The sequence below is a fragment of the Heliangelus exortis genome, chromosome 13, assembly GCF_036169615.1.
Source record: "Heliangelus exortis chromosome 13, bHelExo1.hap1, whole genome shotgun sequence".
Lineage (NCBI taxonomy): Eukaryota > Metazoa > Chordata > Aves > Apodiformes > Trochilidae > Heliangelus > Heliangelus exortis.
The window spans coordinates 16,783,921-16,808,991 of record NC_092434.1 but is presented as its reverse complement, the minus strand read 5'-3'; the positions used below and the strand labels follow the sequence as shown (position 1 = coordinate 16,808,991).

At 48.1% G+C, this 25,071-nt stretch overlaps 1 protein-coding gene and 1 long non-coding RNA gene across 2 annotated transcripts in view; one reads left to right on the top strand and one right to left on the bottom strand.

Moving 5' to 3' along the window:
• The window catches only part of LOC139802169 (uncharacterized), a 64,246-nt gene that overhangs the window by 20,845 nt on the left and 18,330 nt on the right, over positions 1-25,071 (top strand). The window lies entirely within an intron of this gene.
• CFDP1 (craniofacial development protein 1) overlaps positions 1-25,071 on the bottom strand; it is a 68,677-nt gene that overhangs the window by 29,845 nt on the left and 13,761 nt on the right. Inside the window, 1 exon segment of the mRNA XM_071757052.1 lies at positions 18,821-18,925. Within this exon segment, the coding sequence (XP_071613153.1) occupies positions 18,821-18,925 (105 nt within the window).

Here is a 25,071-nt window from a genome sequence, read left to right as displayed (position 1 = left end):
CTATAGCTTGTCCTGGGCACTATGCAAGAAGGATATTGCTTTATTGTTTGTGAAAAAAGGTATGAAAGCCCAACCTTGGGCATAAACAAGCTGACTGTACATAATGGACATTGTTAGGTGTCTGAATAGGTCACTGACTCAAAGGAAAGTTCAGCTCCACAATGCAGGTCTTGAGCTCTGAATACCAGGCAAAAGCATCCCTATGTACTCACACCCCATGCATTCAGCACAGTTGGATCTTTTTGTATTTCTCACTGTCCATTTCCTCTTGAATTTCCCTCGTTTCCTTCCATTTGTATTATGAGCCTTTGTTCTTTCTCTGCCCTCTTCCTCCTACTATTTTAAAATGTACAGATGGAGTCTCAAGGGTGGGGAAGCAAGCAGAGTCACAGCATGTTAGAAAAACAACTTTCACAGCTTAGAGAAATAGGATAAAGCAACTCTAGCACTGTATGGAAGCAGTGACCTCTGTTGTGAAGGGCAGGACCCAGCCAAGCTGCAGCTACAACCACAAAGAATTCTGTATGATAAGGAGTTAAAAATAAGGTTTTTCATGGAATTAATTTTATCCCAGTATTTGCTAGTTGCTCAGACTTTGTACCTGGGGCTTTCCAACAGGACTTCCACTGTCAAGCAGGGTGGAATATTCTCATTCCCATGAGCAGGTCTCAACGTGCTGCAGCAGCCTGGGCAGTCATTATCCCAACTTTGCAACTGGCTCAGCTGAGACCTCCTGAGCATCCCTACAGTCCTACAAGGGGAAGGTATTCACACCCTGACAGCCTGGAATGGGGTTTGGGACTGATCAGCTTCTCCTTTGGACACAGATTACCCATTAGTGAGATGAATTTTCTAAGAGGGACCTGCTGTGAAAACCAAACCCAGACCTGGGTCATGTGTATATGCTCCAGGTGTGTGAACTGGGCCTGGGGAAGCCCAGCTGGGAGGAGGAGAACCTCACCCCAAACGTGGAGGGTTAGAAAACAGCACAAAAGACAGAGCAAGGGAAATGCAGAAACAGAAGGAGTTGTCTGGTGGTTGCTGGCCTTGCTTTGCTCCAGATTTCCTGACTTGAAGTGCTCCCCATTGAAGTCCAAGACACCCTGCAATCTTTGGGGTGCTCTGTGACCAGGGCAGAGCTCCAGTGAAGACAGGCTTCATACTGGGTAAGTTTTACACAGCTTTTCTTTCCAAATTTTCAAAGACAACCTGTCTTCAGCTAGCATCAGGACTTCTGCAGCACTTGAAGCTACCAGAACTGTCAGCTCTTTCAGCAATAATAATTGCCTGTCAAAAATGCAGATCAGACTGTGGAAGAAATAAGGGTTAAAAGGAAAAAAATATGAATAAGAATCTGGAGCTGTAGCTAAGGTAATCAAGAAACTGAATTCAGCTGCTTTGCTAAGGATCTTAGAATGCTGCTGCATGTTCCTCCTCCAGTGCAGGAGTCCTGGGGTAAATCCACAATATTTCTGTGCCTGTGACTTTAAATTTGATACTAAATAGCCCATGCATTCATGCACAGGATGGACGTGGGGGAGGGAGAAAAGAGAAAGATTTCAGATTACAACAAGAACAGCATTTGTCACTTGCTTTAGATGGTGTGAGAGGCATTTTCCAGGCTCGTGGACTTGGGAAGAATATTTTCTGTTCCATTCCTGATGTGCTTGGCTGCCTTCTGCCAAAACTGGGTTTAAACCCATGAACGAAACGAGGCTGAATCTGCATAACTTCTTAATTCCCTGGTGGAAAAGGGACACTTGAGTTTTACTTCCAAGAATGACAGCCACCCACAGTTCCCACTGCTGTCATGTGAAGCACTGCTCTCTGGCCAGCTCCCTCCTCCCAACTTTCTCCCTGGGATACCACCCTAAATTGTCACAGATTGCTTTAGGGAGAACAGAGGAACCTGGTGACAGGTTTTTTTGTCTTCATGGCAGCACCTCACAAGGCTCATCCTGCCCTGCTGCCACGTTCAGGTCCAGTTTTCCATACCCCAGTGTGATCACACCTGGGCACACAGCTCAGGTCTTGACATCCAGCTGCTTCAAGGTGATGAACAGATCTGCTCCAGGTAGAAAGGATGGTGGGAATGATAAGGAAGGCTTTTAATTCCTCTATAGCTCCATGCCTGCTCTAAAGGGATGCACCCAGAAAAATTCCACATCCCTCACATGATGAGGGAGAGCAGTGACACAACCCTCCAGCTCCACACAGCATGGAAGAGCTGGGGAGATGCTCCTGGCAGGAACCAGGATTTTTCAGCTCCAGAATTGATCCTGCTTCCAGTCCCCAGCAGAAAGCTGGAGGGCAGCTCCCTGTAGGTCTGAGTGCTACCTGGAGAAGTCCTGTGGGGCAGAGACAGACCAGGGGTGAGTCTGCATGTGCTGATATTCAGCTTATAAACACTTCCATACTCTGACTTCCAGGTCTCCAGATGGCACAAGCTGAAATCTTGACATCCAGCTGCTTCAAGGTGATGAACAGATCTGCTCCAGGTAGAAAGGATGGTGGGAATGATAAGGAAGGCTTTTAATTCCTCTATAGCTCCATGCCTGCACCCAGAAAAATTCCACATCCCTCACATGATGAGGGAGAGCAGTGACACAACCCTCCAGCTCCACACAGCATGGAAGAGCTGGGGAGATGCTCCTGGCAGGAACCAGGATTTGGCAGCTCCAGAAATCTGGAGCTTCCAGTCCCCAGCAGAAAGCTGGAGGGCAGCTCCCTGTAGGTCTCAGTGCTACCTGGAGAAGTCCTGTGGGGCAGAGACAGACCAGGGGTGGGTCTGCATGTGCTGATATTCAGCTTGTAAACACTTCCATACTCTGACTTCCAGGTCTCCAGATGGAACAAGCTGAAATCCTTTAAGGGGGCCACTGTTAGTTGCAGCATGAGCTGTGCCTAGTACAGAACCTTTCTCTCAAAGTCTGGAGAAGAGATGCCAAATGCTCCTTATAGAAAAATCAGAATTATTCTACCATGAGAAAGGAAAACTCTCTTTCCCAGAGTGTTAAGGAAAGACTGGAAGAGTACACACTTTAAAAAGCTAAGTTAAAAGGACACAGCAACAGCTAATAAAGTGGGCACACGTTCCATTACAGCAGCAGTTTTTTTTGGCAGAAGTATTTTAAGGCTAACCTCCTGTTCCATGAACAGCAGCAGCTTTAAGGGGAAGGATTGCTGAGTCAGCTTTTATCTGGGCATCACAATGTGCTCTATGTTTTCCAGCAGGCTATAATCTACCAGGGAAAGCTGAAGTGATGGGGGGAAGGGGGCAAACACAAGAACTTTGAAGAAATATGGAAAGAAATATATGAAATTGAAGATTCATTTCATTAAGAAGACTGTTTCATTAAAAAGCTGAAGAAAATGATATGATAGTGTTGCAGTTCTGAGCAAGCTACAAGAGCAAAGACCATGGGCATCAGCAGTTGCTGCAGTGCTATGACATGAAGGATTTTTTCTTGCAATATCCAACAAATGAGGATGTTTTACCAACAGCCACCTTGATACAGATGCCTGTAGAGTGCCCTTCAGAACAGGAGATCCCTCCAAGTCATCTGATGTCCAAAGGTTGTGTCTAACCCAAAACCTTGTCTCTGGCACCACTCAAGAGCACACAAGGAGGGAAAAATGAAAGTTCAAGTGTAAAATGATCCTTTCCTTGGGGTACCTTCCCTGCCTCAGGAAAACAAGCTCATTTTGGGAAGACACAGCTCTTTTACGAGGATGATAGAAGTTCCTTCCTCATTTAAATTGCCTCCACCTCTTCTCTGCCAGGGGCTCCAGTGCTCAGCTGTTGCAGAGATGTTTTAGCATGTGAGGTTGGCAGTCACAGCTGCTTCAGCTAAATGCACCAAAATAACAAAGATCCAACAAGCATGGATGGGAGGGGAATACAGGGAACCAGCTCTTCTGGCTGCTGTTCCAGTGGAGCCTGAAAAAAGTGTCATGCACAGGACCCCTCTGCTAACAGTGGCTTTTGCAGGTAGCCAGTAAAAGTCTTTAGGTTTAAAGAAAGGACTTGGCAGAGAAAAATCAATCCTTTGATTTATTATTTCCACTGAAACTTCAGCTGAATTAAAAGAGTTGTCATCCCTGTGCTCTGCAGGCTCTTGGTGTGGTTTGCTTTTTTACATTAAGATAGTTAATCAAGTTTTTTATATTTGCTTTCCCTTTACCACCTAAACATCTGCAGGGCAGCAGATGGAACCAGGATGCACACTAACTCATGGCAATGTCCTCTCACACTGCAGCCTGAGGGATCAGATGTTGAGACCCCTCTGACACAGGAAAAAAGATGAATCCTGTGCTGGGCAGCTTTACCTTGCCCAGATGAGCCTGAGCTGGGCTGTAAAGTTCTCTGCTCTCCTAATCTACAACATTTTTGACCATTTCCAAGAGCTATACCACACAGTCTACAAAAATTAAGTAACAGTGACTATTAGTTATGCTGTAGACTAAACTTACTACAACCAGTTAATGGAATAAATTAAGATAATCTTCATATCCTACAATCAGCTCCATCTTCACAGCAACAGGAGAGGAAGGGGAGCTGTAATACCCAGCCCAAGTGCCAGACCTCTGCTTTCTGCACAACCAGCTCTTGTGCCCTGCCAGGCACCAGCCAGAAAATCCCATTTAGAGAGAGCTTATTACACCAGGCACAGCAAGGCACAAAGCCAGCTCAAATTTGGAAGGGGCAGAGCCCAGCATGCACAGATCTATTTGCTAGTAAGGCCTCCAAGAGCTGGAGCCAGCTCAGGGGTCCTTGGAACCCTGTTACAGTTTATTCTCTTCTCCTGCTAACTCCACACATGGCTCAAGGTCCCAAAAAGATTAGAGAGATGAAAACAAGGGGAAAAGTCACTTTAAAATGTTTCTCAGCCTTTCTGGTGCCTTCTGGATGACTACTCCACTTGATTAACTGATGAAGAACCAGACTGCAGAACCTCTCTGAACGGAGGCTCTGGAGATGCTGACAACACAGCACATCCAACTCCCAAACCTCTGGCATTGCCAAGGAGCAGGGTCTTCACCTCTTCCTCCACAGCAATCAATCCACAGGCGCCTGGGTTTCTATGCAGCTGCTTTCTTTTCAGTTACATCACAAATCAAAGTAAATAAAAAAAAAAAAACAAACCCTCTGTCAGGGGCCTCCTTTTAAGACTAAGCCCAAAACTTGCCTTTCCCATTTGCTGCCCCCCCCCCCCCTCCAAGTCCACAGCCTGTGGACCCAAGAGGACCTTGTCCATTATTTCTGCATCTGAAGGATGTTATCTCTTTGCAAAGCCCTTTCTTTTGTTTTGCACAACACTGAATTCCCCAGAGCACTCAGCACAATCTCTGAGCTAATGCTTCAAGGCTCCCAGATTGTCACAGCCACGGGCCTGTTAAATTGGTATCAATATTTAAAACCTAAAGGGCCTCTTCTTCCAGGGCAATCTGCATTTCCAAGCTGATCACAAACAGTAAAAAAAAAAAAAAAAAAAGGCATCTACATAATCTTGGCTCAAGGTGCACACACAAAACCAGAGATGAGACATCCATCCCAACATTTATCTCTATGTACAAGGAGGAAAGATGAATCACTCACAGCTACGTGGCTCTTGTGTTTGCCCTTGGTCAAGCTGGCAAATATCATAAATCAGCCACTGTGCATCCTCAAACACCCAGAGAGAGCTGGGAAGCAAAAGGGGCAGCAGCAACCCCTCTGGATTAAATAGGCACAAACACAACCACATCCCAGTGGCATCTAAGTAAGACCCAAGAGAGCAGAGCTGAAGCAGTTTGCTGCATTCTGGGAAGTTCTGGCATATTTGTAACCATTGCAGACAGTTTGTTCCACAATTAGCTGCTGCCATTAATTAACCTCAGGGAAAGGAGAGGATTCTTCATTTATTGAGGTCTTCAGCTCAAGATTAGCTAAAATCCAGACAGGCCAACCAAAGGCCACTGCTTTGGCACGGGGTGGCCAGGGACAAGAGTGCCATGTTCAGCCTGGATGAACTGAGGAACATTTCTGCCCTTCAGCTCTGGCTGCCAGGCAAAGGTTGTAGCTGAAAGGAGTTGATTAAGGAGCTGTTCTGCAGGTCTGCTATGTTGGGCATACCCAGTTCAGGTAGGGATAATTTTATTTTAAAATTAAAAGCCTCTTTCCACGTACAACCAGACTGGACACATGAAAGCAGCAGCATTTAATGGATACAAGAAAGGCAATCCAGAAGCTTGGGATCACCCTGGGATCTGGGAAACCTCACTACCACCCTTTCTGGGTGACCTCAGGCATGCCAGCCTGCTGGTGCTCTCACTTCCCTGGTGAACTGTCAAGATGAAGCCATGCTGGAGGCAGAAGGCATCACAAACAGGATAGTTGGTTCCCAACATTTTCACCTATTCCAGTAACAATAGCTTTGATATTTTGGCTCAAATTGCCATGAGAATGATGCTTTCCCAACCCACCCCAAAAAAAAATTCAGTAGCAAGAGGCCAAGGGAGGCTTGTAAAGGCACCATGTCCCCAGTGCAGATGGTCAAGAAGTTTGCAAAGGTTTAGCCTGCAAGTGTGGACAAAACTGGGCTGTGCTCAAAGCCTCCTTTCATTCCAGGCAGAGATTTGACTCCAAATAATCTTCTGGAGCCACTTGGGACCCTGAACTTTTACTCTCTAAAAAGTATAAGAGATGACTGAGGTCCCCATCCCAACATAAGGAGGGTTTAGGATTCACCCCACAACTCCCCAGCACCCATTATGGCTCATGGAGTGTGAGGGGCCCAGACCTTCTTCCATGAGCCATCTGTGGAAGCCTACAGAGCAGGTAGTGGCAATTTATCTGCAGTCTGAAGGTTTTTTTTTTCCTCCTGTGTACTGTATCTAGCCCTAAATCAGGAAGCCAATCCAATACCAAACATCCAGGCACCCTCCAGGCCCTCCCCACCAGCCCGAGAATGGGCTCGCTGGAAAGCTGATCCCCCCCTTTGCCTCCCCAGGCCTCTGGTTCAAGGTTCTGCCCTCTTGGCAACCCTTGGAGCTGTGAAAAGGGTAAGGAAAAGCACAGCAAATGGAAGGAGAGACAGCTGTAGGGTTTGCTTTGTGAATCCTAAACGGGGAACAATTTGGGAGTTCCCAGGACCAGCCCAGGCTCTCTCAGTTGATGCAGACAAGGAAGACTTCAGGACTGCAATTGCTGATCTCCAGCCTGGCAGACACCACACCAAGCAGAAGTTCTGGCACAAAGAGGAGCACATGGAGGGAATGTGCCAATTTCTGTCTGGGTTTTAAACCCCAGGACACCATACTGAATGCTTTCCCCAGCCTGGGGCAGAGCCTGCATGAATTTATGTTCTTAGTCCTCTCAATATGACCTCATTGCCTCCTAAAGGAGAAGCATGGCCAGAAATCTCAGTTCTGAGAAAAACAATGTTTGTTTATTGTTGACATGTGTCTGTGGCACCAGTGTTGTCCCCAAAAAGCCTCCCCAGACCCCACACTGAGTCCCATACTTGTTAAAGAGAGCACCAGCACCTAAGGACACACAGGATGTGTACAGAGGTGGTAGGTACAGCGTGGGCAGGGCAGCTCATGGAGAAGGAAGGTATCAAAGATAACCAAAGGATCCCCATGCCATGCAGAAACAGGAAACCCCTCACCAAAGCAGGGCTACCTGATTCCCATCCAGCTTGCCTAGTGCCAAAGGAAGGAAACAAAGGGCAATTTTTTTTTTTTCCAGGAGACGTTTACAACAAAGGAAATTGAAGATAATCAGCTCTGTAGTGTCCCTCAACAGCTGTAACTCACAACCTCTTACTAATACCAACACACTTTTACTCCCAAAAGCTTTGGAGAAAGCTCAGTATGAAAAACCCCTCCCTTTTATGTGGGCACAGATATTCTCCTCTCAGAAGAGATTCAAACCCTGCTTCACAATCACAGCACCAACCAGGGGAAGGCTGCTCAGCATCTTGCCTGACCTGTAGGACTAGTAAAGCTATATACTAGTAGTAAAGAACTAGTAAAGCTGACAATATACTACTTGAAAGCTTTCTTAAGAATCCTTGGTAAATGCAATGGCCATGAAACCATAAAGCAAGGAGAGAGATGGCTATTTTGTTCAGGCTTGTGTCAGCCTAAAGCACACAACCTGCTTTGTACTGGTCTGTTTGCAGAGGCCATGTTCTCCAGAAGTGGTTTTGTTTCCAAAACAAATGCTAAACACTCTTCTTTGAGTTGGGAAAGCAGAAAAAAAAAAAATTAAAAAAAATCACCCCCTCACCAAGGCAAGCCAGACAAGCAGTGCTGGCAAAGCTCACCAGTGCACACATGTGAGTGAGAAAGGAACTGGAGAGCCCTTCCAGTTTTCCAGCAGGTCACTGCAAACAGCAGGGAGGGAGAAAGGATTTGACACATTAGGAAAAATAGTGTGATAAATAGTGTGATAAAATAGTGCTTGTCCTTAAAGCAAACACTGCACAACAAAAGGCTCCTGGCTGCACTGGCTGTTTAGCCCTTCTCTAATTCAGAATCATAGAATGGTTTGGGTTGGAAGGGACCTCAAAGATCATCTAGTTCCAACCCCCCTGCTCAGGCAGGGACACCTCCCACTAGCTCAGGCTGCCATACAGCAAGACCTGGGATACTGGCTGTACCTGGCACCAAGCATTCCCCCCACTGCTGAGCCACCTCCACGTTTTTCTGGCCTAAGCAACTCAGCTGTGCATCAGCCAGAGCCTACAGCAAAGCCAAGGACATCCCCACACAGCAGCCCCCAGAGAGTCACAGATATCACATATACCAGCTGCTTCCTCAGCTGTCCTGCAATGGGAAATGTGCAGGTCAGAGATGAAGAGGCCAGGGTGATGCACAGCAGCCATCATGGAAGGAAACACCACGACCACGCTGGAAAATGTCTCTTCAGTGTTCTCCCAAGAAAGTTGAACAATCTCAGCTTTCATGTGCTTACGCCTCTGCTGGTTTGTTGGGGGTTTTTTTGTGTGTTTTTTTTGTGTTGGTTTTCTCTTTTTTTTTTTTCCCTGTGTGAGCAGTACTGTACTGGCAAGGACACAGCTCCAGAGGAGTCAGGAGGGTTAGGGGAGAAGGGGGGCAGGGGGGGCCGGAGCCTTGGGCTGAATTCCCACCGGCTTTGCATTATGAAAGCCATGAGCTGCAATCAAGCAGCCTCTGAGGGTTGGCTTTAACCCCCTCCTTGCTGCCAAACAAGCATCTCAACCATACTCCTAACAGCATGCACACCCACTTGGCAAAGCTGGCAAGCACCTAAGAACAGCCCTTTGCTTCCTTTCGGGGAGGACTTTCCAAAAGGTGCAACTTTGCTCTTCCCTCCCAGGTGCTGCAACCCAGCCTGCTGCTCTCAAGAGCAAGAAAAAAAAAAAAAACCAACCAAAAACCAAACCAACCAGTGCTACAATGCAACCCTGCACATGCCCGGGACTTGTTACTTCAAGAAATGCCATCATTGTTCTCAAGTCAGGCAGTCAGGGCAATGAACAGGCGCCTGTATTGTCCACTGCTTGCCTGGAGGCTTACAGCAACAGCACCCAAGTACAAGTTCTTGAAAGAGTATGGGGAAATAAAAAAAAAAAAAAAGCCACTGCACAAGGTCAGGTCAAGCTCGTACATCCATAATTATTTGCTGGTAATTGATAGTAGATGCTATGAGACCAGCAAAGAGAGCACAAAATGCACCTACCCCTGGGATTGCCAGAAAAATGAGCAGTCTCCCAACAGAAACTTGAAATAAATTATTTCCCTCCCCTCCTTGCCTCAGCAGGTACAAGAGCATCTCACACACATCCCCATACACCCAGAGGGATGCTTGTGAGGCTGCTGCCAACACACCACCAGTTATCTGCCTCCACAGAGGGTCCCTTGGTACAGTGGCTGCCTCAAGGACTGCGCTTGCTCTTCAGAGCTCTGGGGCAAAGCCAACTGGGCTGTAACCCAATGCATCAGGAAGGCTTTGAAACTCCTTGGATAGGGAAATTAAGTACTCCATGCCTTGGCAGACCAGATTACAGCACCCTGGAGAGCTTGAGGCAGTCTGGAGTTTAAGGTGCCCTCTCAGCTCAGCCTGAGCATCGCTTTGCTGGTTCAACGTTTTGATCCGGAATAAGTAAAGGGAGTGCAAGAACTGAGAGGGCTCTGACACCTCCGTGCCAGGACAGCAACAGCCAAAGTGAAGCCCCAGCCATGCTAACCACCCCCCTAGCCAAAAACTGGCAGAGGAAATCCCTGGAGGCAGATACTTGCTCAGCCTCTCTCAGGCTTTTTCTGGAAAGGGAAAAAAAAAGAAGAGTTGCAGAGCCCCCTGCCACTCAAAGAGGCTGCAGCTCTCAGAGGGGCCACACACCCTTCAAGAGCTCAGAGTCACACCAACATCTATCTCCCTTAAGAAAGGAAGGGAAAAAGCCAGCATTTTAGTAGGTAATTTTAACCCTAATTGCTCAACTTCAGATCTTGATAGCAAGCCAGGCAGCCTGGCCATGCTTGTTTTCTAGTCCTGCAGGACTCTGACAACCCAGCGTGCAGATCAAAGTTTTGGCTAACAAATGTGCTGGAAAATATTGGTGTGCTGCTTTTCCATGGATGAGGCCACCAGTATGTGATTTTCCATGAATGAAGCCACTAGTATGTGGAAATTCTGGGGCAAGAGGACTGCCTGAGAGCAGGGGGCACGGCTCTGCTCTGCCTGCAACTCCAGCCATACGTAGCTGCTTCATATTTTATGAAGAATGATTCAGCTGAACTTGTTCCTTGACGTGAGAAAAAGGGAGGAACATGAGTGTGGGAAAGCTAGAGGATGTAACATAAGCATCTGGTATGGGGGAGACACTCAAGGGACGTGGTGCAACTCAGTTAATATGCAAGGAGGCACTAAAAGAGCAAAATAAAGCAGGAGTGGAAACAATCTTCTTGGTAGACACACCCCCAGGCCATGGCACAGCTGGGAATAGGAGCTCTTTGCATCCAGCTCCAATCCTCTAACCAGAAAGCAAGGCTGCCCCTCTCACCTCTCACTCCAACCAGACCCTGTCTAACTTGGGAAGGTACAGGGGTTTCCATCCAACACCCTGCAAGGGGTCTGGAATAAAAATACAGCTGGCTTCATTCCCCATTAGCAGTTAATTTCCTCCGTCGTTTTCACAGAGGGAGAAAGAGAAATGCTCGTGATCTAAAAGATGAAAGCAAATGAAAATAAGCCTCAAAAAACCTGTATTGCCCTAAGGGAAAGCTGCCCCACAACTTTCATTGGGAATTATCAAAGGACCCATGAGTGGTGGGGGGTTGTTTTTATTTTATAAGACAGATGCTTTAGAGAGTGTAAGTCCTCAAATTGCTGAGATTCCATTCAGCTGAACCTCCAACGAGACTAGAAAAAGAAACAGCTGATCCCAGTTAGTCCAGCCCAGGGATCCAGCTCAGCCACATCAAGACAGGGGACTGAAGCAAGGCACAGAGCCATCCAAGCACTGCTCAACTTCTTACCCATCAGATGGATTGCCCCAGGGAAAAGCAACCACAAGCTCCCCAGGATGGCCGCAGGAAAGCAGAGAATGAAGCTAAAAAATCTCATTCATTTCTCTTGCAAAATAGAGGCTGGGGTAGAAGGCACTGACTCATTTAGCCTGAGAACAAGAAAGGATTGCTCCTGAGAGACTGGTTTAGGAGAAGGATGTTTAGTGCATGTTTTGCTTTGAGTCTGGGAGAGTGGACATGAAACTTCCCACACTTGGAGCTCCGCGTCGTATCGGAAAAGCCTTAACACCAGCTCAGGAGCAACAACTATTTGGAGAAGCTGAACTCAGCTGTACTACCCTGTGCTCAGCCCTGGGGAGGCCACACCTCGAGTCCTGTGTCCAGTTCTGGGCCCCTCAGCTCAGGAAGGAGCTTGAGGTGCTGGAGCAGGTCCAGAGAAGAGCAAGGAGGCTGGGAAGGGATCCAGCACAAGTCCTGTGAGGAAGGGCTGAGGGAGCTGGGGGTGTTGAGGCTGGAGAAGAGGAGGCTCAGGGGAGACCTCATCACTCTCTCCAACTCCCTGAAAGGAGGTTGGAGCCAGGGGGGGGTTGGGCTCTTTTCCCAGGCAACTCTCAGCAAGACAAGAGGGCACAAGAGGTCTCAAGTTGTGCCAGGGGAGGTTTAGGTTGGACATTAGAAAGAATTTCTTGCTGGAGAGGGTGATCAGCCATTGGAATGGGCTGCCCAGGGAAGGGGTGGATTCTCCATCCCTGGAGCTATTTCAAAAGAGCCTGGATGTGGCACTCAGTGCCATGGGCTGGGAACCACGGGGGGAGTGGAGCAAGGCTTGGACTTGATGAGCTCTGAGCTCCCTTCCAACCCAGCCAATTCTATGATTCTATGAAGGGGCAAAAGCCAGATCTGATGGCTGTGTGGCCCTGGCTCACAGCTTGGCCAGCCCTTCTCTGCCTCTCAGCTGAGCCCCAAAGGCCAGGCTGGTGCCTTTGCTGCTGCCACCCCTGTGCCAGCTGGAGCTGGGTATCCCCAGGTGCTGCAGCAGGGCTGATTCTGGAAGGCTCAGTCCATGCTGGTTTCAATGTTTAGGGAATAAGACTGGCATCCTTTACAAGTGTGCAGCAACCAGCATCTTATTTACCAGGGCTGGTGGATACCCTTCTCCTCAATACTGAGCCAGCCATGGTTTTTTTTCCTAATGCCAAACCTCCCTTTCCCCACACGTGCAAACACCTTTCCACACCAATCCCCTTGGGGTAATTCATTTCAGTCCACCCAGTAAATAAACCCAAGATGCTGGCAAGAAATAATCACCCAGCCTCATTACTGTGTTGATTCAAGGAAAGAACAGGCATAGAGCAGGAGACAGATGTGAACAATGAATAATTAAAACAAAAAATAAAACCAACAAAGGATCTAGGACCTGAAGAGAAATTACTCACTTGGAACAGCTACTGCCACGTTTAATCTTTCACAAGTGAAGTATATGAGGAGGAAATAAGTAAAACTAGCTCTAGGGCACGTGAATATTGCCCCTGGCTCATCTTGTTGTGCACAGAAAAATATGTCATGTACTACTCACACTCAGGCACTTGGCTATGGTGCAAAGGGCTGGATCTCTCCATCTGGGAGAAGAGCACTCTCTGGAGCACAGTAAGGGAAGAGCAGGAGAAAACTGAGAAGCCCTGAAATTGCCAGCAGAACAAGAGCTATTCAATTGCTTCAGTGGCTACTGAAAATCCCCCATCTCCAGCTCCCCCAAAGGTCTGGATTACTTGCTTTATTTGCATCCTTCTTGAGGCCATAGAGAAAAATGGGCAAGAGTTTTAGATAAATAACTGCTTGCAGTTGATGCTGAGATGAAGTTGGACTGTATTTCTGAAGAAGAAAAGCCCGTGGGATCTCTGTGAAGTGAAACTGCTCCCAGGAGGCACACGAGTCCTGCAGCATTAGCTTTACATCAGGTGAGGTTTACAGAAGCTGAGAGCCTGTGCCCATCTTGCCAGTATCTCCTTAAAATCCCAAGAGAAAGGAAAAAGAATCCAATTAGCTCTGGCTAACTCCTGAAGCATTTTTTGGAAGAAAAATCCTTTGGGTGCAAAGCAGCCCCTAGGAGCAACCAGGCTTGAAGGGAAGTTTAGCTTAGAAATTCCAGTAATGAGCCAGGATGGCAAACAGGCTCCAGTTCTCCCACTTCCCATATCCTCCCCCACAAAAACTCCTACCATTCCTCCTCCTGCACATCACTCTCCTGGTGGGAGAGATGCCACAGACAGATGACTTCCTGCTGGAGTCCTTCCACTCCAAGACTGGCAAAAGTAAATGACTATTTTCTTACCTCTCCTATGAGGACACTCAGAGAGTTGGGGTTGTTCAGCCCAGAGAAGGGTCTGAGGAAACCTTAGAGCACCTTCCATTACCAGGAAAGGGCTACAGGAAAGCTGGAGAGGATCTTTTCACAAAGGCATGTAGTGATAGGACAAGGGGTAATGGTTTTAAAGTGGAAGAGGGAGAATTTAAATTCTTCCCTGTGAGGGTGCTGAGCCCCTGGCCCAGGCTGCCCATGGAATCTGTGGCTGCCCCATCCCTGGCAGTGTCCAAGTCCAGGTTGGATGGGGCTTGGAGCAACCTGGGCTGGTGGGAGGTGTCCCTGCCCATGCAGGGGGCTGGAATGGGATGAGCTTTAAGGTCCTTTCCAACAAAAACCCTTTTTATGATAAGCAAAGGCCTGAAGCTTTTCACACCATTTAACAGCCAGGCCATGTGAACCACTCTGCTGCAGACTAGAGGAGAAAAGCATCCTTGATGAAAAGGCTGGGGGTTTGTTTCCTTTGGTCAGGGCAAGTGTCTGTCTTTAGGTCAGGGCTTTCTTGCAAGTGCCTCTTCCTTCTGGGTCTTGCACCAAGGTCCAAAGCCTTGCAGAGCAACCTCAGCCCTGGATCAGCCAACTCTGCACCTCCTGAGCTCCGTGGGAGCTGTGCCTGCCTGCTTGCTTCAAAGGCAAATAAATGTTACCCTGTGTTTATACCAGCCTACAAGGCATGAAAAGGCCTAGGAGGTCACACATCCACCACTCTAATTTCAGGCAGGATCAAACAGAAAAGCAACAGCTGGGCTGAGTGAGCAAGTCCATGTTTAATTACAAATGGGTTTGGTAAGAAGTAAAAGGCAAGAACAAAGCCAGTGTAAAACCTCCCTTTTTTCTTCCTGGCTCCTGTTCAGAAACAGCTGCCTAGAGGACAATCTCAAAGAAGCTCCACCAACTACTTTTTTTTTTTTTTCTTCCCATTTTCAGGACTGCAAGAGAAGCACTTTGACAAGCAGGAACTGCTGGGCAGATGGCAGCTGCTCACAGCAAAGGGCAGAGAGCTGTGCAGGTACTGCCCAGCCTGCAGCTCAACCCCCCCATCCTGGCTCAAGCCCTGCACGCTGCAGTAAGCTGCGTGGAGGATTTAATTTGCTTTAACATCCTCTGAATATGAAATAGTGTTGCAAAAGAGGATTATTAGTGCAGAGGGTGATGGATCCTGCTCGGAGGTCCTGGGGAGGAGGCCGAAAGCAGAGCTGAGAGCACCAGGGATGACCACAAAGCTGACCAACCCCTCCATCAGGTCATGCACTTACTGCCAGGAGCTACTCTTGCTGCCCCAAAAAGCCCAGGAGCTGAGGTAAGGGTAAGGAAACAAGTCCTACAACACACAGACAGGTAAGAAGGCTTCTCAGGGTGAGTGGAGGGCTTTTCTTGCACGGCAGGAGCCTTCCATCCATTTTTTGTGACAGCAAATTAGAAGGGATCAGTGGACCCCCTCATTACATCTGAGACCTCTGACAGGGGCAGAGAGAGCCCAACACAACCCAAGAGCATGACAGAAACACAGCTGGAACAGAGCATCAACCCCAAACCCTCCCAACAACCCTCTGCCCACTGCTGACAGACCACTGGGTGTCACGAGGGGCCGTGGTGGGAATAATGGGAAGGCTGGGAAACTACCACATCCCTGGGAACCAAGAGCTCCTGACCTTTCTAGCAAAGCCTGCTGAGAGAACTGGGTGGGTTGTTTTGTACTCCTGGCTTTAATTACAACTAAGTGTTTAAGTTATTCTCCTCCAGCCACCCCCATGTCCCTCCCAAGCACAAATCTGGCTTTTTATAGCACATCCGGTATGGATGTTAAACACATCCAGGAAATGCACTTTCAGCCCCAAACATCCCTTCCCCTGGACTGCTTAAGCTGCAAGGGTTCCTAACGTGGAGATGTGGAACTGGATGTTTGGTTTTGTGGCTGCTGCTTTCCTGGATTACTCCTGTCTGTTTAGAGAAGGGAAATTCAATAAATGCACGGGCAGGGGGGCTGCATCCAGAAAGAATGGAAGCAGCTTGCAAGGTGAAGAAAGAAAAAAACAGATGGAGAGGCCAGTCTTAACTGCTGGAATACTCTGCACACAGAGAAAGGCTCTTTTTTCCTATTTTTAAATAGCTGACAAAGCTGCTGGGGGCTGACAGTGGCTCACAGCACAGTGGGTGTCCAGAGCCATGTCCAGGACCCCAAATTCCATGGTTTTTTGTTTTTTTTTTTTCACTGCTTTCTAGTGATATGGATCCAGACTGGGGCTCTCCTGTAAGGCTCAAGGGAAAAATGCACCCTTTCCCCAAAACTTCTGTTTTAAGTACCTAAGGGACACCAGCAAAAAACCATCAGGCTACCCCAGGCTCTGTCAGTCCCCAGGTGCTGCTCTGGCACATCACTGATGTGGCTCTCTGCTCCAGGGAAGGGCTTGGACAATAGTTTGGCTCCAAATCTAAAACCTGACCTTTTGTAAATCATCTTAACAGAAGGGACTGGCCTCTGGCTTTGAAGAACACTGCAAAGCTGTTGGGGATTTTCTCACCTGCAAACACCCTGGCTGATTTCCCAGCTGGAAGCACATCCTAAACCCAAAGTCAAGCATGGTTGCTGCTGGGCTCAGGGATCACTCTCAGAAATTATTCCAAGGCAGAAGACTCCCTGGAGCAGTCTCAGACCAGAGGGCACACACTGGCCAGGCTGCCCTGGACTCTCCTGCTCAGCCCTGGAGTGTTCCACACATTGATCAAAACACCCCAAAACCACTGCTGGGCTGCTGTAGCAGGTTGCAAAAGGCACATGGGGTTGCACTCCATCAGGGTTTGGTGCTGAGGACAAGACACAAGCCCAGGGTATTTTTCCCCTTCCTTCCCCACAACCAGGCCAGCTGATATTCTGGGCAAGTGTCTGTCAGTAGGACATCAAGCATCAGCAAGCTGAAAAATGACCTAATTAAGATGCTTCCAAAATAATTACACTGGAGGAAAGTTAAAGGAGTCCTTGAACTCATTATTTCTTCTACTGATTTTTATTCTATTTTTTCCATATTTGCTTCAGGTACCTGCAGTGTTGACTCAGCCTGGGCTCTGGATATTTCTCCTGAGCAATCAGAGCTCCAGCACTTTGGTAATGACTGTGCTGGGCAGGACCTCTGGCCATCCATCTCCCCCCCTGGGCCAGTAAGATACAGGAGGAAACACAGATCTCAGCAGCCCAGGAAGGTGAGCAGCCCGTGGGGCCTTCCCAGTGAGCTCCCAAACCTGCCTGCACTCAGAGCAGCAGGGCATTTACTGGGGAAACTGGGAAGTCAGGTTTGAAGACATGGGAGCACCCCTGTGGCCACCTGGACTGAACAAAGAATCACAGAATCACAGAATGGGCTGGGTTGGAAGGGAGCTCAGAGATCACCAAGTCCAACCCTTGATCCACTCCCCCCGTGGTTCCCAGCCCATGGCACTGAGTGCCACATCCAGGCTCTTTTGAAATAGCTCCAGGGATGGAGAATCCACCCCTTCCCTGGGCAGCCCATTCCAATGCCTCATCACCCTCTCCAGCAAGAAATTCTTTCTCATGTCCAACCTAAACCTCCCCTGGCACAACTTGAGACCTCTTGTGCCCTCTTGTCTTGCTGAGAGTTGCCTGGGAAAAGAGCCCAACCCCCCCCTGGCTCCAACCTCCTTTCAGGGAGTTGGAGAGAGTGATGAGGTCTCCCCTGAGCCTCCTCTTCTCCAGCCTCAACACCCCCAGCTCCCTCAGCCCTTCCTCACAGGACTTGTGCTGGATCCCTTCCCAGCCTCCTTGCTCTTCTCTGGACCTGCTCCAGCACCTCAATCTCCTTCCTGAGCTGAGGGGCCCAGAACTGGACACAGGACTCAAGCTGTGGCCTCCCCAGGGCTGAGCACAGGGAGAGTCCCACTCAAGACAAGTTTTTTCCAGCACAAAACCCCATATGCAACACCTGGGTTACAATTAATGAGCTCTGCAGGGACAAACCCTCGTGCAGCATGAACAAGAGCAACAAGTCCATGCTCATCTATGCATTCATTCATGGCAGGACAGCAGCTGTCAGGAGTCAGACACAAATCCTGTGCTTTCACTACCCTGACCTAACTACAAGCTATGCAACACTTAGCTAGAAAAATGAGTGACAATCCAGCTGCAGCAACTGAATACCAGCCTGTCTCAGAGAAAAGGCAGCCTCAACTCACACTGGGGAATTGCCCTTCAGCAGATGGGAAGGACAATGTGTTTATTTGGAGGGTGTTGTTTCTATGTGACCAAATCGAGGAGCTTATGGCTTTCAAATGGAAACACAAATGACAGATTAATTAAAAATTACACTTGGAACACAGAGATACCTCCTCTCCTCCTGAGAAGCAGAGCAGAGCACTCCCAAGCTCATCAAGGAGCACAGAGAGTGGCATGGCAGACACACAGGGGACCTGACCTCTTTGGTTCTTTGACAAGCATTAGGATAATCCCAGAATTAGGTATTGGAGCTTGAACAGAAAGTGACAAATCCACATCTCAATGATATTAGAGAACATCAAAGAGGCAAAAGCATCTCGCATTCAAACGCTTCCCCAAATTTTCTAAGAAGCCACAACCCAGCTGTCATGGCTTTTTATGGACCTGAGAAGCACCTCTCAAAGGAACCACAGGCAATCTCAGGCATGTTCCTTGGTTACCTGCAGTTTCATCAGGCTGCTCAAGACATTCAAAACAGTATTTCCTCACTAGGATGAATGATTTAGGAGGATTGAGAAATTCAAGCCTGAACCTACCAAGTGAGTCACTGGGACTCATGGGTTGCTTCCCCTGCTTCCCTCCCCCCCACATCATCATCATTCCTTCCAGGCCTGGTCTTGCTCCCACTGAAATCCTCCAGAAAACAAATAACTCATTAGCTTAACTACCACAGAACCTCTGTGAGCAGCTGGAGTCTCACTAAGGTCCACACCAGTGCAGAGAAACCAGGTACTCACCCAGAGACTGTGGGGAGGGAAGCTGGAGCTGCTGCCTGCTGTTTCTCTTGATGCTTCAGAAAAGCTTTAGCTTCTTTTGAGGTCGAGTCCACTTCTTTAGTCACTCTGTTGGGGGGGAAAAAAAGAGACAAACCTTAGAGTAAGGAAGATCTGGACTCACACCACCAAAACAAAGACCCAGCAAGAAAACAGGTCCAGGAGTCCCTGCATCACCTGCACAGAGGTCACCTCCATCAGCTACCAAGCTGAGGAAACTTGCACCTTGTAAGGATTTCCTTCCAGTGACAAACCCTCTGTACTCATGGCAGAAAAAAGGAAACCAGTAGCTAATTAGAGCTGGGAGAAGAGGGGATTTTTTTTTTTTTTTCTTAAAACAAACAGGGATGCTTATTCATTCCAAAAGCCCCATCCCACTTGCAGCTACTGAACCCTCTCTTGCTCAGGTCACTGGGGGCAATCCCAGGCTCTTCATTTGCCTCTTCATTTCCTCATTTGTTGGGCAGTGAGGCAGCTCTTCTGCCACAGCTGTTTTGCCACTCATTTTAAATGGGATTGGCAAGATCTGCAACCCAAACCAGAGCCTGGAAATTGGCTCTGGGGGTGAGGAGTGGGAGAGAAAGCTCTGACAAGGCAGAAGGCAGAAATTTGCTCTCATTTCTCAGTTAATTTTTGCTGGAGGCCCCGAGGGTGCAAAATATTGAACTTCAAAAAAATTATAAATCAATATGGCATCTACAGCAGGGAACAGATTACCAACATGAGAAAGAATCTCTAGAAAACAACTCAATAATTAATTGTCAGAAATTAACCCAGCTACATTGCCCATTCTTGTACAGTGACCTGCCCCCAGCAAGATGTTTCTCATGCTCTCAGTAGCTCCTAACAAGGTTGCCCAGGTTTTCCAAGCTCACAATTTTGCTCTTGCTCAAGGCTGTGAGCCCTGGTGGGACTCTGCAGCTCTCTGACCCACATCTCAGACAGCCCAGAAGTCAGAGTCCTCCATCCCACCCTCCTGTGGTCTGGGTTTCTGGCTGAATCTGCTGCCAACAAGAGTTGGGCAGGATTGTCCCTGGTTGAGAGCAGGTGAGAGGCTGAAGGCTTCATCAAGGATCTGCCCTGGTTACAAATCAGGGTAATGGCTGCTTGACTCCTACCCTGCAGTTTCCATGTAGAAACTGGCTGATGGACATGGAGAAGACCTGCAAACCCAGCTGGATCAATGGCAAGGGAGGTGCTGAGGAGTTATATGTTGAGCCTGGAATTCCACTTGCACACAACCAGTGCACCCATGTCCCTGGCTGAGCAGTGAACCAGCATCTGAAGACACTGTTAAGAAGAAAAACTGTTCCTCCTCCTTCTCCCCAGACTGCAAATACAATGGAAAAGGCATGTTTGGAAATAAGAATAAACTCCTGAGCTGTACACCTCCTGCTAAGCCTTGTTCTGCCAGTACAGAAGATTAACCCTGTTTCCCCCCTCCACTGTCACATGCCTTTCAAACCAGTGGCAGTCATGTGGGTAGAGACAAATCCCATGTTATGAATATTCAGAAATGTTTGCAGATCAGATTGGAAAGGAGTAGGGTGGGATAAGCAGTTCAGGAAGAAAAAAAAAAAAGCCTTATTACAGCATCACCACAATTTAGGGCATCCCAAACACACCACCCAGTAAGGACAGTCACACACCAAAAGGTACTCTACATCCATGGCTTTCCTTTGACAGGATAAACTTGGTGTCTTCATGCAGCAATTAGCCAGGGCTCCCCCCAGACCCCCCTTGAGCTACAAGTGCCAGGTTCAGATTATTACAATCAGTGTCCCAAGAGCTGGCTCCATCCCTGGCACCATCTCACACACTTCACAGCACTGGCTCCAGCATGGTGCCCCTGCTCCTGTCACTCCCCAACACTCTGATGCCATCAGGGTCCATCCTGTGTGTGCAGGAAGCATGTGAACCACACAGAGAAACATCAAGCAGACCCTGAGCATGCAGGATTTCAGAGCCATAGCCCAGAAACCACAAAAAACCCCAAACTTTCTGCACTGGGTCTCAACACAGCCCCAGGAGCTGCTCCTGGGTTGGATCCCAACTGTTAAACCATGCACAGGTCTGGGACTTGGGAGAGTGCAGGACCAAGAAGAGGCAGGGGAAGGAAGCCAAGGCCACAGGAATGATGCTTTGCTGCTCACTCTGCTTTTTGTGTTGAGGTGACAGCTCAGCTCCCATCACCCTCGGGGAACCCAGCAACTGAAGAGCTGTCAGGATGAGCAGGATGGGGAGCAGAGGTCTCCAAAGCCTGTGGCAGAGCCAGGATCTAAACACAGGGCTTCTTGGTCTTAATCTCACAAGTACTTTCAGCCCTCAGCAACCAGAGACAAAGCAGAATGATGGCCATCCCACCATCTGAGGTACAGGAAAGCACAAAGCTCAGATGCAGATAAGAAAGGCTCCTGGGATTTGCCAGCCTCAAGTTGGATGGGAGTTCCCATCTTGCTGGTTGGACCAGGGCCTCCAAGCCACAGCTCTCTGAGCAGGAAGATGGTGAAACCCTGGAAGTGGGAGAAAGAAGAAGCCTGGCCCTGCTGCAGCCCCTCATGGTGATGCTTAGGAAGGGTCTGGCACAGCCCTTTGATGACAGCAAAGAAATGTCCTGGAGTGGGTCCAAAGGAGGCAACTGGGCTGGTGAAGGGACACGAGCACAGATCCTATGAGGAGAGGCTGAGGGAGCTGGGGGTGTTGAGGCTGGAGAAGAGGAGGCTCAGGGGAGACCTCATCACTCTCTCCAACTCCCTGAAAGGAGGTTGGAGCCAGGGGGGGGTTGGGCTCTTTTCCCAGGCAACTCTCAGCAAGACAAGAGGGCACAAGAGGTCTCAAGTTGTGCCAGGGGAGGTTTAGGTTGGACATGAGAAAGAATTTCTTTCTGGAGAGGGTGCTCAGCCATTGGAATGGGCTGCCCAGGGAAGGGGTGGATTCTCCATCCCTGGAGATATTTCAAAAGAGCCTGGATGTGGCACTCAGTGCCATGGGCTGGGAACCACGGGGGGGAGTGGATCAAGGGTTGGACTTGATGAGCTCTGAGCTCCCTTCCAACCCAGCCAATTCTATGATTCTATGATTCAGCTTTGACACTTGCTTCCTCTACCACCTCAGAGCAGCAGCAGCAATGGTACAGAATGTACCACTGGGCACAGAATGCAACACTTGGTTCAATTTATTTTACCCCTTTGGCCTGCCAGCAGCTGAAGTGTATTTTTGAAATTGTTCTCTGTAGTGACAGAGCCCCCAAGCTTTGGGCAACCTGTTCTCCCAGAACTGCCCAGCTGGGGACAGAGCAATGTGTCAGAAATGTGATTAAAAGTGACCTTTTGAGGCAATTCCATCACAAGACCCCCTGACTGCCTCATAATCTGCAAGAAAAGCAGCTCTGAGGCAGGCTGTTGCCAGAAGCAACACCTGCACCACTCCAACAGGCCTGACAAAAGAAAGAATATTGAAGGGCTTAACAAGGTATTAATTCAGGTTATGCAAATCTCAGCCCTCCCCAGATCCCATTCCAGGAAGTCAAAAAAAAAAAAAAAAAAAAAAAAGCCTCTGGTATTTATTCTTATGGAAGATAATAACTCCCCATGTAAAAACCAAATCACTCCTTTTTCTTCATGGGGAGCAATGGGAGCCACTAATCCAGCTGGGAGAAATCACAGTCATTACTAAGGAAAATTACAAGACCTTTCACTTTTAAATACTTGATAAATAACTATTTGCCTGACTGTTTACTGGGATGCTATTCAGACATTGTAATCCAGGCCTAACCATGAAAATAAGTATATTGTCAGCAATAAAACAAGTAGCTAGTGTCTTGCCCACTCACAGACCCTGTAATTCACACACAAAACCACTCACTCTCATCACTTTCCTGTAAAGATTTCATTATGCTGCTAAGCTGTTAAACTGCATAATAAAACTTCCAAAACACAGCAGAGTTAATAATTTTATGGCCCATGCTGGAGCCTGGTAGCACAGATGATGCTACTGTACCAGATGCTGTGCAACTGTAGAATAGAAAGGCCTGCCCTATAAAGTTATATAAAAGTTATAAAGTTATTAAAAGCAAACTGGATCACCAAGTGCCTGTAATACTCACAGGTTTCCTCCTTAGGATCCATCACCTCTGATCCAAGCTCAGAGAGATGCCCAAGCATCCAGGCACACCCATTCCCAGCCCAACTGGGGGGATATTACTTCCATCTTCCCCTGAAGGACTTGTCATCCTTTTCTCTCTCCATCTACCAGCTGGATTGCTGCAATCTGAGGGCATGGAAAAGGCCCCACTTCTGTATGCTGGGCACCAAAGCACATGAAGATAACCCACAGCATGTCCCAGAAGTTGTTCCACAGAGCACACACTTACAGGACTGAACTGCAGCATCCTCACTTAAGCAAAAAAAAAAAAAAGTGTTTGATCTGCTCCCAGCAGTCCCCTTAACCACATAAGCAGCTAAAAGGGAGGAGGAATACAGGCTAAAATGATCACTGATTTAAACAGCTCCAGCTAATCTGCAAAAGAGGCTTAAAACCCAAACCTTCATGCTCTGGCTCAGTGGCAAAGTCTTAATGGCAGCATTTTCTCTTGCATTTCAGTTTTTTCCACCAGTTATGGGGTATGAGGAGGACCAACCCATCTCATCACACATCCCATCCACTCCAGCACAACACCCAGAGCCCAGTGCTCAGGTGCATAGCTGAACCCAGTCCTGGTTGCAAGAAAAAGAGGTGGCAAAAGGCATGACAAGGGGGGAGTGTGTCAGGAAAGTGCTCAGCTCAGAGGTGAGCAGCAAGGTGCCTTTCAAGCCCTTAGAGGAGAGCATCAGCAGAGCCACCTTCCTTGCAAGGAGGGGAAATGGAGGCAGGGTCACAGAGGAAGGGTAAGGGGAGTTGGGAAAGAGCCACACCAAGAAGGCTGGCAGGCTTCTACCCAGTCTGCTGTGTAATTGCAACCCCAAGTGCCCAAACCCCCTGCAACTTACCCCCAGGGGCTCAACACATCATCATTCTCTGAATCAAAATGCCTGGTGCACATCAGGCTGAGAAGGCACATGTTGGGTTTGGGGTATAAGGGAATTTGGAGCTGAGAAGATGTTAAGAACCTTAATCCCAGTGGCACAAAGGTGGCACATATATTGCCTGACCTTCCTGCTGAGAATGGGAGAGAAAGAGGGAGGGAAAGCTTTGGAAAAGGCCAGCTCTTCCCTCCTCATACTCAGGACACACAGTTCTCACTCAGGAAACCTGCCCCAGTTTAGACCTGATGCAATTATAAAACTTTCCACCCAATCAATGTTGTTAGCTCTGGGGAATCACAGACCAAGGGGGGGGGAGAGGAGTAAATGAGGTTTTTTTATTCTTTTTCAATATTCCCCATCTGTGTCTAGCCTCATTAAGCAGTCCTCCAGCCTTCTGGAATGATCACTTGAGGAGCAAGAAATACTCATCTGCAGGGGTTTGTGAAAAAAAAAACTAATCCCAGATGAGCCAAGAGGAATATTCTGCTTGAATATTATTTTTTGGTGGGGTTTTGCACTGCCATGTCCTGGGTGCCTTCCACAGATGCACTGCACAAGGGGCAAGTGCTCCAGTCTGCAAGATCTGAAGCTGCTGCATGTTCAGAACCTGCCAGGAAATAAAATTAAGTCCTCACACAACTGAGCTCCCAGGCCACATCTGCCTGCACACAGGATTATTTATTTTATGCTGGATTACCTCCTGTAAAGCAAACAGAGCCAAAATTAACAGGTCCCATCACTTGCCTAATTTCAAAGTAAAACATTAGTTCTCTCCATTTCAGAAAAAAAAAAAAAAAAACAACAAACCAACCCAACATTCTCCAAACATTGTTCTTCAAACCTGGCAGGAGAAGCTGTTCCCTGGGAAATTGAGCTTATTCCCTGAAGCAGCACAGACAAGACCAGGCTGGAGTGACTGATCTTCTGTGGGCTGCCTATCTGCACAGAAGCATCCTGGCTGCTTTTTAAAAAGAAACAAATCTGATCAGAGCTCTCCTGGAGCCAGCCCAGGGTGGAGCTGCCTGCCTGGTGCTGCAAGCCAAGCAGGCAGCCCAGGATGCATCTCAAACCAACTCATATGGAAAGAAGCAGAGTTGAACCAGTATTTAAAAATTAATAATGCAGAACAAGTGGGTTTTTTGACATCTGTGTCCTAACCTCATAAGTCTTGAAGGAAATGAGTGATTTTCC